Consider the following 18,057-nt stretch of genomic DNA (forward strand, 5'->3'; position numbering starts at 1 on the left):
AATAAGGCTCTCAAAGAAATACTTGCAAGAGCTGCATTTTTTCCTAGCATACACACACACCCTCCCCAGTCACCTATTTTTTCCTCTTAACAAGCAATACAGAAGGCTTGTTGGCTACTCCCCACACCCTGCCACAGTCTGGTAGCCCAGAGAGTACTTCCCCCCCTTAAGCCCAGCCTGCACTAGCAGGTAGCAGTCATCTCTTCCAGAAGTACAGCACAAGGACAGCTTCCTAATGTAATCAAGCGTAGATGTGCCTGGACAGGAAATCTATAGTGTTCTGCCTTAGAACCTCAATTTTGTAATCTGGTTGATGTAAATAGAAAGATCCACCTGCACAGTAAACACACCTGCTTTCTCTTGCAGTCAACCTTAATGAGACTTGTGCTTCCTGCCCAGGGTTACCCTGCACCAAGATTTTCCCTCAGCTGCAGTCTGTACTAGAACTACAGAATGGGATTTCTGAACTGCTCAGCAATTAAGGAACCCCAAGGCAAGACACTCACACAGAGTTCTGCAAACCTATACAAAACAGAGCCAAGAAGATGATAGTTGATTCTTTGCATGGTTTGTCCAGATTTTTTTCCCCCCCCTTGTAGCAGAGATGCTCAAGAAAACCTGCAAACATTAATGGCAGCAACGCCATGGATTAGCAAGATATCAGAATAGAAAGACATTGACCACACATGGTATCTTGAAAAATTTTTATTTAACAAAAATACCTATTAAATTAGAAACAAGGTGAATGGGTCCTACCAACAGCATCAACATGTTTACAGAATTTCATAGGCATCAGTAATTCTGTGTACAGCTGCAGTTAGCCACTGGCATTTCATCACCACACCAGCAGCACAACATAATAACATCCATAGCCTTCATACTTTGACAGGCCTGAAGATGTACACAGTGTAACATGCTGCTCTATTACAATTTCATTACTTTTGTAGAAAAAAAAAAATCATTGTTACTGCTGTAACTCATAACTATTTGACTTTTTTTTTTAATAACTGTGTTGCTCCCCATCAAACATTTATTCTCTGTAATAAAAACAGTAAAATTGAGCTGCTTCTTTCAGTCACTTGATACAAGTGCCATGTATCCATGCCTCATCTCATGTCACAGCTGTCATCAGGCTAAGGAGTCCAAAGGACAGGAGACGCTCTTTCTACTCCTCTCTCAAGACACCCTGTCAGCTAGACTTCACAGCTTCAGATTTTTTTTTAATACATTAAAGAAGGGAACGTATACATAGGTGGCTTCAAGTTTCTATTTCAGGATAAGGCAGTTAAATTTATGCATTTCAGTGTCACTACAGCTGAACCCTGAAGACACTTCAGGAGGTGGGCTGCTGGTACTATGAAGCTCTGGAGAGTGCATCTCCTTGCACAGCCAACCTGGAAGAGCTCCACAGACCCCAGAGAGCATAACCTCAAATGTGTTAGTCATTCATTTTGTGTGGTTAAGACTAAGGCTCACACAAATGATGAGAATGGCTGTATCTCTTCCAGGCAGGAGAGAAAAAGCTATGAGTTCTCCACAGCACAAGACAGACCAGGCAATAAAATGAAGCTGACTCTTCAAGGCTGACTGGAATAACTCCAGCTGCACAAGGAGTAGGCATGGAAAAGAAGCAGACTGTACAACATGTTCTCCCATATGCTTAAAACCACAACCTGCACAGCAACAGGGACAATTTACAGGACATGCCCACAGTGCTGTGCTGGTTATGGTGCCTGAGTACCCAGGTGCCCAGGTCTGGGACAGCTCTGTGTAACTCCTCACCAGTGCTGAAGCAATTTGGAACAAATAAATTATTTTAAAAATCAGCTATGAGGCAAGACCCAAATTATCCAGACCAAAGAAAATAAAACATTTCTCCCACAAATATTCTTTTCTTTTTGCTTAAGTGGAAAAATAAGGCAGAACTAGTGATGCAGACCCACCAGAAACAAAGGCGCTTTAAAATGGGAAGGAGTGACAGAGCAGTAATCAGTATTTCTCAAGACCTCAAGAGTTCATTCTGTTAAATACAGTAACTGAAGTAAATACAGTAACGGCAGTCACAATTCTGAGGTTACACAGAACAGTCTAAAATCTTGCAAGTCACCTTCCTCCTCCGATGATGCACTCATATCCACCATCCCACTGAGATAGCCCAGCCATCAGGGTTATGAATCAGTGACTCATACAATTGCAAGAATCTGCAACCCTAGAGGACAAAGGCAAGGACATCAAGTGGTTCTGCAGACTAGCACCTAGTCCACTTGAAAATGGATCCCTCTCAGGCTCCCCTACAGCTTTACATTCCCTTGGGCACAGGCCTTCACAGCAGAAGTAGCATCACTGAGAGCAATTCAGGGCTGCCACAAGTTGCCCCAGGACACAGTTAGGCTTTTGGAGAGGCAAAACTATCAGCTATAGTAAAAATCTGACAGCAGAGATAGGAGACAAGCAGCAGAAACAGTACAAACAACTGAAGGAAGCATGTGCGTATGCAGAAATCTTAGTGTCAGAGACCTCAAAACAAAGTAACGAACATCACAGGGCAGGCACTGTGAGAACCATGCTGCAGAGTACAGGCCTAAGGCCACCGCCTCTCCTGGGCCCAAGTCTCTGCAGAAAGAAGTCTTTGAACACACCCTTTATGCAGCAGCATCTTAACAACAAGAGTAGTGGCTGACCAGGCAATCCTAAAGCTGCCTTTCCTACAGCAGCCTCCAGATGCACAGCCTTAGACTAAAACGTCCCAAGGCTTTCATTTTTTTGAAGTTTGTTCTTCATTGCGCATCCCAAACATGCAACAGAAGAACAAAAGGCATTTTAGAAAGAAGATATTTGTTCTTACTTACGTAAGACCTAATACATTTACCTTTGAAAGTGTACTACTAATATAGTATAAATATGGATCAAGTACCATCAAGATGACTGCCTTGGGAAGAAAAGGCAGAGATTAAAAACAGACCTCTGTCTTCATATGTAGCCACACAGTCTTCATGTAGTGCACTAACAGCTTTCAGGAGACCTGCTTCGCACCCGCTCTTGTCTTCTGTGGGCTCTCATAATACTGAATAAACCACTGCCCAAGAACACCAGGGAGATAGCCGCAAAATACGATGCATAAATCATGAACTGCAGAGAAGAGAAGGAAAAAGTGACTAAACAAAACAGTTACTAAACATGTAAAAAGGTTAATTCATGAGCTTCCTTATTCTTAAAGATCAGGAATTAGTAAGCATTTCTTTATCAGCAAACCCTTGCCCCAGAAACTGGTGGCTGAGAGACTTCATAGCCTAGTTTTGCATTCCTCCCTCCCATCAGTAAAGAAAAAAGTCTGTCAAACCTGAGTGAAGATGTCCAATCCAAGCCCACTGGCATCCACGACAATTAATGTGAGTAAAGTCTGAAGTGCTAAGGCAATGAATGTGTTGACCCCAAACACCAGAGCATACCGCTCCACACTGAGATTTGTAGCAATCTGAAACCTGGAGAGACAGGGATGGACAGAAACATAAAGATGGGGAAGGAGAAGGGAAATGTAAGACTAGGAGGAACATCTCTGTATAAGATAACTAGGCAATGGAGGAGCTACATGTTCTCTACAGCTAAATTAGCTTGCACTGGTAGTATACTTGTCTAACTAGGATCAGACTAGTGGAGACTCCAGAGACATATAAGAAGCTACAGATACTTTGGGAAGCTTGTGGGTTTCAGACTTATTGAAGCAGCTCTGTCTGATGCAGTCTGAACAGGTACAATGCCCTCTAATCTCAAGAACTGCTGGCAACCTCTAAGCGTCAACCTACCTCAGTGTGGGCCGTGACCTCCTGCACAATCCTGAACAGGAGTTCAGGATCCCTTTGCAGTTACCAGTTTCACCATCTCCCCTCCAAAGTACCTGGGCTGTCACACAGCACTGGGTATAAGCTCAACAACAGCTGCGTTTACCTCCTCAAAGCAAGGAGGTAACACTGAAGAAGTCTTCTCCAGTATATGTTAGGGAAAACTGACCCCATAAAATGGATAAAGTATTGTCCTCTCCTCGTGGCTAACACTTCACCCCCGCCATGTTTACAGAAATAGTGGTTCTTGCCAGGGCAATCTAATATTTAAACATTCAGAAAAATATATTTTTAAATATTTTTAAATATTTTTTAAATAAAGCCATTTGAGCTTGGGCACACTTCCAGCAAAATACACACCGCTGTGCCACAGTTTCCAACTTGAATCAGAACACAAACCCTTACAACAGATTTCCTGAACCAAGGTGAGACACTGCTTACATAGAAAATAGGTCAGCTTTCACATCAGTTATAGCCTTGAGAGTAATTTACATTAAAAAAAATATACACTTACGTTGCTATTGTGATTAGCAGCATGTAAATAATTCTGAAGACAACATAAGATGCATAGCACACCCAGATGTTGTGAACAGTGTTCATAATATATACAGCAGCAGCAATAAGAAAGGAGAACAGGGCAAGTGCCACTTCACCCCACATGGCCCAGGATGTTTTTATATGACCCACAGCAAATACTGCAACAGCTCCTGTGAAGGGAAGGAAAGTATAACTATTAGTTACTGCACTTGGAACAATTTGGACACAGTATTAGTCGTATGGCCTCTACTACCTAAACACAAGTGAAGTGGAAGATACTTATGCACACACCTTAGCAAATCTAAGCTCCTATTTATGCTAAGGGAGAAAAACAAAATAGGTCAGTGAGATGACTCCTACTGAAATCTCCTGCCTGGCTTCGTAAGCACAGCAACCTCGTGACTCAGAACATAGTTGCTCTGATCAGAGAAGTGTTGTCAAGTAGGCAACAGAAATGTAAACACTGCTTTACAGAAGCACCCTGTTAACAGTGCTGTGGTGCTTCAGGGTCTGCATTCACTGGGTGTATACCCACTTTGACAGGCAGCTGCTAGAACTATCATTTAGGAGGCAGGAAAACTTACACTTACTGTCTTCTTCCCACTGGGCTCATTAAGTGAGAGCATGGGATCAAACCCAGATCTAAAATGACAAAATTTCATTACAAACTATTGAGGCCAAAAAAAGAAAATCTTACCACTGACTGTGCACAAAAAATCCTTTTATAACTAGAACAGGTCTGTAGATCCTGCTGGATTTTAGAAAAGTGGAGATGGAACAAGACAGATCCCAAGATGGGTGGCATGAAATACGCACTTCTCAAACTGCAGGCAAGGTGCATTTCATGCACTGTCACAGCTGTAACTACTAAGGAGCCAAGATATCTATTACAAGAAAATTCCTATTCAAAATAGGCTTTGTTTTGCAAACAAGTGAAAGAGCAACCAATATTGTAATACTGCTGCTAGAACTAGACAAACAGCATACTGATAAAGGGAGGCTTACTGGAAAGCTCTGAAAAACAGGATTGTATTCAGCATTTGATCACCGTACAGAAGTGCTACACTGCAACATCTAGGCTTTGTAGCCCTCAACTGGACTGTTCTCTTAGAAAAATCTCAAAACATAGAGGCTCTTTTTGTCAGGGCATACGTCTGCAATCCTGTCAGATCTCACAATAATCTTGCAGACTAGAAAAGGTAGTTCTTTTTGCCTTGGAGAAAGAACATATTCACCCCAACCAAAACTCTTCTTCCCAGTGCCTGCTGTGATACTACCTGACTGACATTTTGCTCTCTGAAAGCCCGGCTCTCCCTAGCAGAGAAACACTAATATGCAAAAAGAAGCTAGGTCCTAGAGTCTTCTTTCCATCATCTCATTAATTTTGAGATTTGGAAGGAGGCATTCAGTGTCTCATTCTGGGGATCTAGGAACAACTCAAAGTTGTATTTCCAATAATGCTCAAAGTTATACCAGTCCAGTACCTGATTATAATATATACAACCTGTGTCCAGCAATTAGACACATATAGCTGATCCAGTGTTTTCACATCCCAGCCTGATGAAGGTCTGCTACAACCCTAAGAAACCACATAGATTTGGCTAAACAGTCAGTTGACCTGACTAGAAAGAATAACATTTATGTCACACAGGACAGGAAATGAGAGACACATAAGTCACTATGCTCTATTCAAATCCTTCTGCAGAGCAGCACATGTACAGGCAGGGATAGCAGCAGTATGTTATATGAAGGTAAACAGACATTACTCATAATTGATCACAGGATGACTAAGATCCATGACAACGGCAGATGAAATCTGGGATGCACCAGGACAGAGATCAGAGATTTCCGGTAAAGAGAGAGAAGTGCATTCATGCTCTTCTACAAGACCAAGGGCTCCTTGAATAAAGCTGAGTGCTGTTCTGGTCCATCCATCCATCCATCTTCAAGAAGAAAGCAACTCACATCAGATATGACACAAAGTTGGTGCAAAGAGAGGCCAGTGAGATGAGCTCAAATGTACTAAAGAATAGGTACAAAAGCTTGGCAGCACTGGCCCATGGTAAAGAACATCTACAGATAGGCCAAAATGAGAAGATTTCGTCAAAAACATAGCCTTTATGTGAAGTCAGAAATATACTGCTCATAAATACATTCAAACTGGAAAACAGAAGTGAGAGCATATGCATTACTGCCTAGAAAGTCAGGTTATTAGATGATCATCTCAGATTCCTCTAGTCCTATTATACATAAAAATCACAGAATGGCTTGGATTGCAAAAGATCATTTTGTAGATCATCTAGTTCGAACTCTCCTGATGTAGGCAGCTGCAAACCACCAAATCAGACACTAAATCAGGTTGCCCAGGGTCATGTTCAGCCTGGCTTTAAACACCTCTAGGAATGGGGCATCCATAACTTCTCTGAGCTTGCGCCAGAGCCTTACCACCCTCTGAGTAAAACCCTTCTCCCATCATTTAATCTAGATCTCCCCTCTTTTAGTTGAAAACCATTCCCTCTTGTTCCATCACTATCAAACCATGGAAAAAGTTTGCCTTCCTCTTGATTATAAATGCTTCTCAAGTGCTAGAAGTATACAAAGAGGTCTCCAGAGTCTTCTCTTCCCCAGGGTGAACAAGCCCAGCTTTCTTAGCTTGTCTTTGCAAGAAAGCTGCTCCAGCCTTCAGGACTTCATGGCCCTGGATGCACTACTCCAGATGGGGCCTCATGAGGGCAGGGCAGAGGGGGACAATCACTTCTCTCATGCTGCTAGCTACCTCTCTTCTGGTGTAGCCCATGGATACAGTTGACATTTCAGGCTGCAAGCACATATTTGTCCAGTTTCTCATCCACCAAGACCCTCAAATCTTTCTCTTCAGTGCCACTCTGAATTCTTCTCTCAGTCTGTATATGTATTTGAGATCACTCTGACCCAAGTGCAACGCCTCTTGCACCTGGCCTTATTGAAACTCATTAGGTTCACACCCTCCTGCCTTTCAAGCTTGTCCAGGTCTCTCTGGATGGCATCCTTCCATTCTGTCATATCACTCGGCTTGGTGTCATCTGCACGCTCTCTGAGGGTGCACTCAATCCCACTGCCTAGGTTACTGAAAGCTTTCAGTTGAGATTACTAATCTTCACTTGTTCCAAATACTTAGTCTGTGTTAAGCAGAAGAATTTTTTGGTTCTCTTTTATGAGTGGTTCAAAGAGAGAAGCTAATTCATTTTCTGAAAGCATCTCCCAAAATGACTCAGCCCTTTGCAGAAAAGATATCAGAGGGGAAAAAAAAAAAAAAAAAACCCAACAATGTAGCTTTGCCTGAGTTGAGTGTCAACTACCTTTTCTAAGGCCATTGTTTACAGGATTTGATAAGCATAGAATCATAAGGTTGAAAAGGACCTATCAGATCATCTAGTCCAACCCTGCTCCCATTACCACTGCTACCACAAGCACTGACCCATATCTCGCAGCTCCTCATCCAGACGCCTCTTGAACACTGCCAGGCATGGCGACTCCACCACCTCCCTGGGCAGGCTATTCCAATGCCTGTCCACTCTGAGAGAAAAAGTTTATCTTTAATTTCTAATCTCCTCTGGCACAACTTGTGGCCGTTTCCTCAGGTCCTGTTTTTATGCCTGGGAGAAGAGGCCAAACCCCTCCTCATCACAGCCTCCCTTCAGGAAGTTGTACAGTGCAATGAGGTCTCCCCTGAGCCTCCTCTTCTCCAGACTGAACAATCCCCGCTCCCTCAGCTGCTCCTCATAAGATTTGTGCTCCCAAATCCCTTACCAGTTTTGTTGCCCTTCTCAGGGCATGTTCCAGGGCCTCAATGTCTTTCTCGTAGTGAGTGGCCCAAAACTGAACACAGTAGACAAGGTGCAGCCTCACCAGAGCTGAGTACAGGAGGATGATACCTCCCCATTCCTCCTGGCCACAGTATTTCTAATGCAGGCCAGGATGCCATTGGTCCTCTTGGCCACCTGGGATCTCGATCTCAAAGATTTGAAGAATAATTACCTCCATATTTATACAATTTATTTATTTTTACTTTTTTTTTTTTTAATCTCCCTACATTATACCCCCTTAACACAATAAACTTAGATGCTTAGTAAAGACATCTCAGAACCTGACAGCTTCCCTCTGAAGCATTCTCCAGCTGAAGTAAGAAGATGATGGTGACCTGTTATTTCTGCACCCAGACACTGACCGAACTGGCAACTTCTTTCCCTTGTTACCAATTATTTTCTTTCCTGAGGCCAAGGCAGGATAGCAGCGGAAGACAAATAAAAATAATTAAAATAAGAGCCATGGTATCATGCTGTGAAGGCATATCTGCACATGCTATTTAAGTGCCATTCAAAGAAAACTCTTTAATAGTCAGAATCACAGGATTGGAAGGGACCTCAAGGATCATGAATCTCCAACCCCCCCACCCACAGGCAGGGCCACCAACCTCCACATTTAATACTAGACCAGGCTACCCAGGGCCCCATCCAACCTGGCCTTGAACACCTCCAGGGATGGGGCATCCACAACCTCTCTGGGCAGCCTGTTCCAGCACCTCACCACTCTCATAGTAAAGAGCTTCCCCCTGACATCCAACCTAAATCTCCCCTCCCTCAAATGAAAACTATTTCCCCTTGTCCTGCTGTTATCTACCCTTTCAAAGAGTTGATTCCCCTCCTGTTTGTAGGCTCCCTTTAGGTACTGAAAGGCTGCAATGAGGTCATCCCACAGCCTTCTTTTCTCCAGGCCCAGCTCCCTCAGCCTGTCCTCATAGGGGAGGTGCTCCAGTCCCCTGAAATCTTTGTGGCTCTCCTCTGGACCCTCTCCAACAACTCCCTGTCTTTTTTGTACTGGGGGCTCCACACTTGGATGCAGTATTCCAGCTGGGGCCTCGCAATAGCAGAGTAGAAGGGGACAATCACCTCCCTGTCCCTGCTGGCCACCCCTTTTTCAATAGAGCCCAAGATACCATTTGCCTTCCAAGCCACAAGGGCACACTGTTGACTCATGTTAAGTTTTTCATCTATCAAGACCCCCAGGTCCTTCTCCATAGGGCTGCTCTCAAGGACCACTCCGTCCAGTCTGTATGGACGCCTGGGATTCCTCCAGCCCAAGTGCAAAACTCTGCACTTCGCCATGTTGAACCTCATCAGGTTCACCCGAGCCCAAAAACTCAATGGTCAAAAACTCAAGAATTAAGTTGCTGACTGGTTCAAACCCAGTTAACACATTAGATAAGCTTCTAAAGCTATAAAACAGACAGAGCCTCCCACCAAACTCCAAGATAGGGCTGAACATGCCAAAGACAGATTTCAAGCTTGTTTGTTGGGATACCATGATTTCTTCTGCCCCCAAGAAAGTACCGTGCACAGGAGATGGTTAGAACAACGTTCCATCAAAGAAAAGAAATATATTACAGCAACATCTAAAAAGCCTCTGGAAGGATAAGTTAGCTACATTAAAAAGGTATTGTCCTAGTACTGATAATGAAACACTATTAAGCAACTTATTAGACAAGTTTGTGCACTGATGGACCATCCTGGCCCTTTCAAGTCAAGAGACACATCTTAAGTAGCCTTTCTTCTTAACAGTGCTGAAATGACTATATGGCAATTCACTGCACCCTGCATGTGTACAGGAAACTTTCATATGTTCCCTACACTGCCATAAAAAAAGCAGTAAATGCAAAGAACCTTCACCCTGGCTTTGAGTGGCTAAAACAACAACCATCCCAACTGCGTTAAGCCTATAGCTACAGTGGCAGCCAAGAAGGGGCAGCCAGATGCCTGGAGCCTTCTGCCAAGTCTTTCAGAATAACTGACTCAGGATGCTCCTTTAAATACCTATGCACTGAATTACAAGAATTAGAGCTTCACAAAGCAAACTCAGTGCTGAGTACTGCATCATGCATGTCATGGATAACTCATCTCAAGTGCAGAAATTCCCTCTCCCGCATGTATAGGGGAATATAAGACATGTCCAAAGTGCGCTTTGGTGACACTCAGGGACATAAGACATTTTTCACAGCAGAGCAGGAGCTACATTAGCAGCTTACCTAGCAGCGTTGAGGCTGCCTCCACACCACCATTGTAGATCTCTGTGCTTTGAGAAGGCAGCACCATCTCCCACAGGCCCTGAGCATAGTTGATGACCTGGAAGTAGCCACAGGTAGACAGCGCCCACCAGACTGACCAGCACAGCATGGTCCGAGAGGAATAGCACTGCAGGAAGTCCCGCCAGAGATCCTTGAGCACTTCTAAGGCATCTACTTTCTGCTCCTGCATAAGTTGGAGAGGGAGGGAAAGATAAATGTTAGTCTATAAATACTTCAGGCTGCTCTGCAAAATTATAGCTTCCAAGAGGTCTGGTCACTGAGTAACAGAACCACTTTAAGACACAAAGTTGCACCAAGCAATGAACAATGATCCCTCATCACACAGAGGTCCCAGGAGCTGATCCCTGCCCTAACCAGGTAACCAATGTAAGTGCTGATTCCTTACATGGGATGGAAGGTCTCAGTCACAAGCACCCTCCCTCCCCATTTGTCTTTCATTACAGAGCAGTAACTGCTGGTTACCAGAAGCATTACATGAGCAACTGACAGATAACAGAGAGAAGAGACTAGGGACAACAACCACTTTGAGGGAACAAGATCAGAAGTCAGTCATTCCTCAAAGGCAAAAGCATCACTGACAGCTCATTTATTAAATCCTAGCAAGTCTGGTTGAATTTGGATCAGCATAGAAAGAACTCAAGTAACAGTATTTTTAAAAATATTTCTCCTCACAAATAAAAGTCGATTTTCCTTAGTCCAGCATTCAGGGGTTAAGAATTCAACGAGGCAGTACCATTGCACCACTCTCTATCCCTGTTAATGTCAGTCAGTGCTCTTAGAAGAGAGATATTGTGTGAGGATCTAAAGAGAATGAAAGGTCCTTCCATCAGACACCATCACAAACGACAATTCTTGCACATAGAAGTTCTTTGACAAAGCAAATGAGGAAGGAGTGAACCTTTCTCTTCCAGATCTTTCTAGAAAGAACACAAGAAAGAACACAAAAGGGAAAAGGAAGAGGAAAAGTCCCACAAAGTGGTTAGAAAAAAAATTAAGTAATGAATCTTAGGGATAACATTCCTCACCACTTTGTTCCAAATCAGCAGAGGAAGCAAGCACGCATTCACTCTGTAGCCAGAGCTGCTTGCAAAGTCCACCCTTCTCACATCAGCCCGAGCAGCAGTTAATTCACATGGAATGTGATTCAGTCAAGACCCTGATCCCAGCTGCATCACCAGCCCCATGAGCTGAAACTCCCTGCAGGGAGACCTGCCAGTGTGAACTTCTGCACACACAGCCATGGCACAGCACTGCTTCCCTTCAAACCACAAGTCTCATTTTGAGATGTCTCCACTGAAATCCCCAATAAAGGCTGTGATCTCACTCTGTCCTAAGCTCCCCTTTTACACTTCTCAAAGTAGCACCAATTTCTGAGCATCATTATTTAATAGTACACAGTCTGTTCAGTGCTTTGCCAAAGGCAAGATGCTTACTCTGCACAGACACTGCTTCTGCAAAGTCCATCAGAACAATGTGAGAAGAGGTCAGCACACAAAGCATGCAGTTAGGTGCAGGAAAAAAACAGTAGCTGTGACCGTCACACACTGCAGACTCTGATTTGCAATCTTGACAGACTTATGCCTGATAAGGCCCCATCAGCCCCTCCCCCTATCCCTCCTGGCAGTGCTTCTGTACATTAGTGGTAGTGCAAATAATGGTACATTCATCAAATGTGCTTGTCATTACCTTAATTAAGGCTGCAGCCAGGCAGCAGTGCCTCTCAGATTTTGGCACCTGGTGTGACCCAACCCCAGGCTGGTACTGAATTCCTTCACCCCTCCCCCCCCACCTTCCCCAACACGAGTTCTGGAGCAGCCCTGTCCCTGGCAGTGGGGGGTAGGAGTCAGATAAATAGAAGGGGCAGAAAGGTGATGTTAATCCTGTCATTTATTGGCACTGAATTTCAGTCCTGTTTAACAAATATTCAGGCAAGTAGAACGTGGATAAATATACTCTTGCTTTTAATCTCCTCAGCAAAGCCACTCCTGCCCTAAAAGCAGAAAATCTGCAAAAGCACGTGCAAACACCACTGAGGTGCCATGCTGCTGCCCTTCCTTTCCAACAGAAGGCAGAGCAAGATAAAGATATATGCATCACTTCCTTAAGAAAAGAAAACAAAAGACTCTATCCAGCATTTCATTTTCCCCTTGCCAACTCAGCAATGGGGTATGTGCAAGTTGTGCCCAAACCACAGCTGCCTGGCTGCTAGGGCATAAAGCTCCCTCGTTAGCAAGCAAACCCCAGCCCCGACACACACAGGAATAACACAACCCAACTCTAAATTAAATAAATATAAGCCCAACTCTCCATTCCTCTCACTCCAGGGACTGGCTTGCTTTCGAGGATGAATCACACCTCAGCTGCCTGAAGCAGCAGACACGCCTACCTTGTGCCCTGTTCTCAAAGAAGCATGACTTCTCACTGCTAGGAGCAATGCTGACTCTCCTCAGGGCCCCAAGTCTACCCTGTGCCACCACAGGTTCTCACACATCTCAACAAGCTGCAAACAGGTGTAACAGCCTGCAGCTGCCCCCCCCCCCCCCCCCCCCCCGCTGACTGTGCTGGAGGTCACAGGCCTGCAGCAGCTGGAGCACTGCTAGCATCAACTGTGGTGCACAACTAGAATGCAGTAAACTGAACACCAAAGATATCCCCTGCAAAATATCCAGCACCAGTCTGTAAATGCTCTCCAGGATTACCACAGCTCCCTTCCTGGATCATAAGACAGAAACCAATTGCTACATGCGTATTACTGCAGTTTGCATAATATTCAAAGGAGCAAAAGCATTCAAGACGTGGGTACAGAAAGATCAGTTTCTTTCCTCTGAGAGTCACAGGCATATCTAGAAGTGAACACAGCATTTGGACGAGCATAGAACTTTCAGCACCCTGAGATACACCTTGTAACATTGGATAGAGATTTGGCAGCCAGAGAGATCTAACCAAAACCCTGTGATAGGTGCAGAGAGACTTCAGAAAAATCAAGGAGCAGCCTACTAAGCTCAATCAGAAAGAGGAAACCAGGAAAAGATTTGCCCGTGCCATAATTAAGGAAGTGGGGTAGGTGAAGGGATGTTTTTTTGCTGTTGGATATTGCACCTGCGTACACAAATAAATGAGGCGCACGGAGGATGGAGCTCACCTTTTTCTCTGCCAAATGTCCCTCTCTGTTTAAGGGCATTTTGACCTCATCCTCCCATCCAGGCACTCTTGGCACACCGGGCTGGTCCTGCACGATGGCCCCATTCTTACAATCCATGACCTTCATCTCCAAGCTGAAGGGCTGAGTGGCGGCATGGTGGAAGAAAAGGCTTTTCCTTGGCATCGGCAGGAACCACGCTGTGCCAAAGGCAACAGAGATGGAGGTCAAGGAGATGACATTGAGTCTGAAGAGGGACCACCCTGCTAGGGACACAAGAAGCTGCCCACACACAGAGCCCACTGTGTAGCCCACCAGTGTGGCACTGCGGCAATAGCTGGTGACCTTGCGGTACAGATCCACATCCACCACGCTGTAGATATAGGAGTAGTAGGCAATGTCTGTGGCGGTGCCCATCCCATAGAAGAACTCGAGGAGCTGGAAGGCACGCAGCCCTTGGGCGTAAAGCAGCAAGAACCAGGTGACGATGAGGCTGAGGCCTTGCAGCAGCACCACAGGCTTGTAGCGCAGGTAGTCCGTAGCCAGGAACACGGGGAACAGCAGTGCCAGGTACGAGTACGTCCACACCGGGTAGATCTCGTTGAACACCTGAGGAAGGAGGAGGAGAAGAGAGGGCGGTCACCCCACGGCGAATGGAAATAAAGAGTGGGCACCCGGTCCCGAGCAGCCCAGTACCTGCGTCTCGGTGAGGTTTTTGTGCAGCCCCAACAGGTAACGGGTGAGAAAGGGCTCCGAGGGCCGCACACTGCAAAAGAAGCCGTAGGCACACAGCAGCCCGGTGGGCAGAGCCCAGCAGCAGCCGGGACCACTCCTCGCGGGCCGGGCCCCCCGCAGCCCCGCCATGCCGGCGCAGAAGGCTGAGAGGTCACCTCCCTCCCCAAAGGCACCTCCAACCTCCGGCCCGCCGCGCGGCTCTTAAAGCCCATTCGCTGGCGCTTCGGAGGCGGGACTGCGTACCGCTCTCTCATTGGACGAAACCTCCTTCTCCCGGGCAGGCCGACCAATGGGAAGAGGGAGGTGGGAGGGCTGTGGCGGGAGAAGAGCACGTGTGTGCGGGAGTAGGGGCGGCGCGGCCGGCCTCTGGGGTCCCGGAACCGTGGGGTCGCGGGTGAGTGGGGGACGCAGGGAACTGGGGTAGGGAAACGGTGGGGGGAGGTGGCTGAGGCCGGGAGCGGGCACCGGAAAAGAGGGAGAGAGGAGAGGATGGAGAAAACTGCAAAAACTGTTCATCCGCCCGTTGAAGAATTAGCAGAAAAATGCATCAGTTCAGAAAAAGATGTATACAAAACGGCAGTAACCGAGAGTCCACTAGAGAACGCGATTCAGTCTGAGCATCGCATCCCACGTCTGAATGGTGTAAGTGGGAGGTCCTCTGGTTCCACAGCTTACAATACGCATTCAGAACTGATTACTGAAAGGAAGGTTGATGCCCCTCTTGTGTATGGACAGAAGGAAAACTCAATCAGTGTGTTGCCATTGCAGTCCTCTCCTTGCCATTCTACTCCAACAGCTCCCCACCTCCCTCTTCTCCAAGGGCAGGCACAAGCTTTCCCTGGAAACCAGTTCAACAAACAAGGCCTCTACCTGCCGCTCTGCACTGTGCTGCCCTGCTCAGCTGTGCTGTGCTGGCTCTTTCTTTCCTTCAGCTTCTTATCTCCCCCACTTTTTTCAGTTTAGGAAGATAAAGAGCTGGAAGCACTCCTGTGGTTTACTAACAGCAATACCTTGTTGTCCAGTCGAAGGAAATACTAAACAAGAGAAGAAAATGAAGCTATTACATGCAAAACAGTTATCTAAAGCATCACCCAGGACTGCTGCTCTTAAAGCTTTGTCAGTCTCCTTCTAAACTGCTGCTCTGCTACTTGATCTATCCCACACTGGTTTACTGTCTACCTATTTCACCTCATCCTGTGCTGCATTCCCTTGATCTCCACCACATTGCTACCACTGCTATGGCTTCCTACTCTATCTACCTAAGGTTTGTTCCCCAAACTAGCTGATGCCATAGAAAGTTCACAAAAGGGTCTCCCACCTTTGCCATTGCATATCTTCCTCCTAGCTGAGGCTCAGTGCATGAAGATGCGAAATAAAAGCCCTCAAAAGGCATCTGGTTATGCACAAGTAGACAGGCAAGAACAGGTTCTTCTTGGCCTTAGAATAGATTCCTTGAATTGCAGGTTTTTATTACCATCTCCATCATTATAGCTGAATAGATATAGCTACAAAGTATTTTAGGTCAATAAGAATACCTAGCTGTGTAAAACTCAGCTAAACATTTTGGGCGTCCCTTGGTGCATCCTGCTTAGGGGCAGCACTTCCCACAGCTTCCAGGCTGCTCCCAGAACCTGATGATTGGCTTTTGTCCTTCCTAAAATGGCAGCCCCTAGAGCAGACATGTCCCACCTGTTACTTATATATATTAACTATATATCTATATCTGCTCTAAGATTAATGCCTGCTTTTTCATCATGTTGCCCACAGTGTCAAAGGCAGATGTAAATGGTATAGCAGTAGAGGTTGAACCTTCCTGCTAATATTCCATTACACTTGGTTGCTGTGTGACAGATGGCAGCAGAGGGACAGATACTCTGACAGAATGGCTTCTGACATGGTATTGTGGATGAAGCAAAGATGTGTCATTGAATTCCTCAGTGAGTGTTCACTGACACTTACTGAAAGATTTCTGAAGACCAAACAGTGAATGTGATCACAGTGAGGTGGTGGGTGGTGTGTTTCAGCAGCGGCAACAGTGACAGTGGGTTATCTCCACTCGTACATAGTTTTACAAGCCTGGCTCACAGGCTCTTATTCACTGCTGGCAAAAATGCACAGCTAGTGACTATATGGAAAAATCGTGTTTTGTAGTTGAGAATTTGCTCAATCAATTAAACAGTGTTATTGTGCTCCTTGCATCTGTTGTCATGGAAATAAGTAGGAGGCATTACTTTTGGAGCAACTACATATGTGTGGCCCAAGACAACTCCTCTTCACTCATTCAGCCCAGGCAAGTCTAAAGGTTGGACAACCACGCCTTAGAGTTACACCACGGGATCTGAGCTATGGTTTCCAGGGTGCAGGCCAGAGCAGAAGTTATGTCACTCAATGTGTGTACCTAGGTGATACAGACAGCAGTCAGTGAACCTAGATTTGGCTTCCAAGTGCTGTGTAAGAAAAAGAACCTGCAAAGTATTGTTAGAAGCACTCCAGGCTTTCTGAGGGCTTCTTTTGCTCTCCAAAGAACTCACTTTGTTTTGTTTTCACAGAACACTTTCTTCCTTTGGAAACAAGCCAGAAGTTTCTTGTCTGGATTTTTACTTCTTTCCTTTCCCAATCTTCATTTTCTCTCTCCACCCCCTCTATTCTAGTAAGAACAGTATGTTAAGGTTAAAGGGGTTTGATGGTAGAGAAAAAAAAACAAAACCCTCATTTTTTTTTTTTCCCCAAGATGGAAAATGTGAGCTGTGAAAAAGCAGGATTTCGTTTGCATTTGTCTCTTAATCATGACTGCTCCCTACCTTTCTCAACAAGCACATACATTATTCATTAGAGAAAAAAAAAAAAAGTAATAGAAAGTTTAAAATAAAGAAGTACAGAACAGTAATTCCTATCTCTCAGTTGTAAGTTAAGTTCCAAGGCCAAAATAACCTTACAATTTACATTAGCGCTAGACAGCAGCGTGGTTCTCTCCAAGGCTATATGTTTGTTCACTTCTAGATTCACATGATGTGAAGAGTGTTTTGAAAATAAATGCCTTCCACACGGGATAAAACTATTTTTTTCTGAGAAAAACATTTTCTTACTGGAATGACTTGACCAGTTTGAGTGATCACAGAATCACAGAATCACCAAAGCTGGAAAGGGCCTCCAAGATCATCTGGTCCAACCATCCATCTACCACCAATGTTGCCCACTAAACCCTGTTCCTTTGTACTACATCTACACACTTCTTGAACACCTCCAGGGACAGTGTCTCTGATGACTCACATTGTGAGGATTCAACACATGTAATATAAGTGGAAAAAATGTAACATCTCTCAAGACCATAACAGTGCTAATCTGCCAGAAGCACTTGACATGTATGACTTAAAGTGCCAGAGTGAGTTATGGTATGGATGTGATGTGTGATGGCTGCCTTTTACAGACACAGCTTTGGCTTGCACAGCTCCTGAACATACCCCATCCAGCAACATTTCATTGGAAGGTACAGCTCATGTAGCACTGTTGGACAAAACAGGAGCCCAAGACAAGGATTTAGCCAGACAGCTCTGTATCATCCCTGATATGATCCTGAAGTTAAAATGTCAATAGGAAACCAAAGCCATAGGGAATCCATTAAAAACTTGGTCTGATCTTGGATGCAGTGATGCAATTTGCATTAAAATAAATGTCACGTGGGTAGC

At 45.1% G+C, this 18,057-nt stretch overlaps 1 protein-coding gene across 2 annotated transcripts; it reads right to left on the bottom strand.

The window, feature by feature from the left end:
• Nucleotides 1-689: 689 nt before the first annotated feature.
• Nucleotides 690-14,518, bottom strand: SLC19A2 (solute carrier family 19 member 2). 2 transcript variants are annotated; one of them, XM_042868217.1, is made up of 7 exons: nucleotides 14,333-14,518; nucleotides 13,640-14,245; nucleotides 10,438-10,660; nucleotides 4,354-4,546; nucleotides 3,341-3,482; nucleotides 2,963-3,129; nucleotides 690-2,209 (listed from the first exon to the last, which is right to left on the bottom strand). In XM_042868217.1, the coding sequence occupies exons 1-6, from the start codon at nucleotides 14,498-14,500 to the stop codon at nucleotides 3,004-3,006; spliced, it is 1,458 nt and encodes a 485-aa protein (XP_042724151.1). In that variant the 5' UTR covers nucleotides 14,501-14,518; the 3' UTR covers nucleotides 690-2,209; nucleotides 2,963-3,003. The 2 variants fall into 2 exon arrangements, with proteins under 2 accessions (XP_042724151.1, XP_042724150.1); XM_042868216.1 differs by having other exon boundaries at nucleotides 690-3,129.
• Between the last annotated feature and the right edge of the window lie 3,539 nt (nucleotides 14,519-18,057).

The sequence above is a fragment of the Lagopus leucura genome, unplaced genomic scaffold (assembly GCF_019238085.1).
Source record: "Lagopus leucura isolate 7727_CA_CO unplaced genomic scaffold, USGS_WTPT01 Super-Scaffold_100001, whole genome shotgun sequence".
NCBI classification, from domain to species: domain Eukaryota; kingdom Metazoa; phylum Chordata; class Aves; order Galliformes; family Phasianidae; genus Lagopus; species Lagopus leucura.

Bases quoted from the DNA above. Each gene is read 5' to 3' on its own strand.
- SLC19A2 (XM_042868217.1), bottom strand. From the start codon at position 14,500: ATGGCGGGGCTGCGGGGGGCCCGGCCCGCGAGGAGTGGTCCCGGCTGC. The intron at 10,661-13,639 runs GTGAGCTCCATC...CAACTTATGCAG, and splicing joins GACATTTGGCAGAGAAAAAG to GAGCAGAAAGTAGATGCCTT. The intron at 3,483-4,353 runs GTAAGTGTATAT...CTGTCTCTCCAG, and splicing joins CTGCTAATCACAATAGCAAC to GTTTCAGATTGCTACAAATC.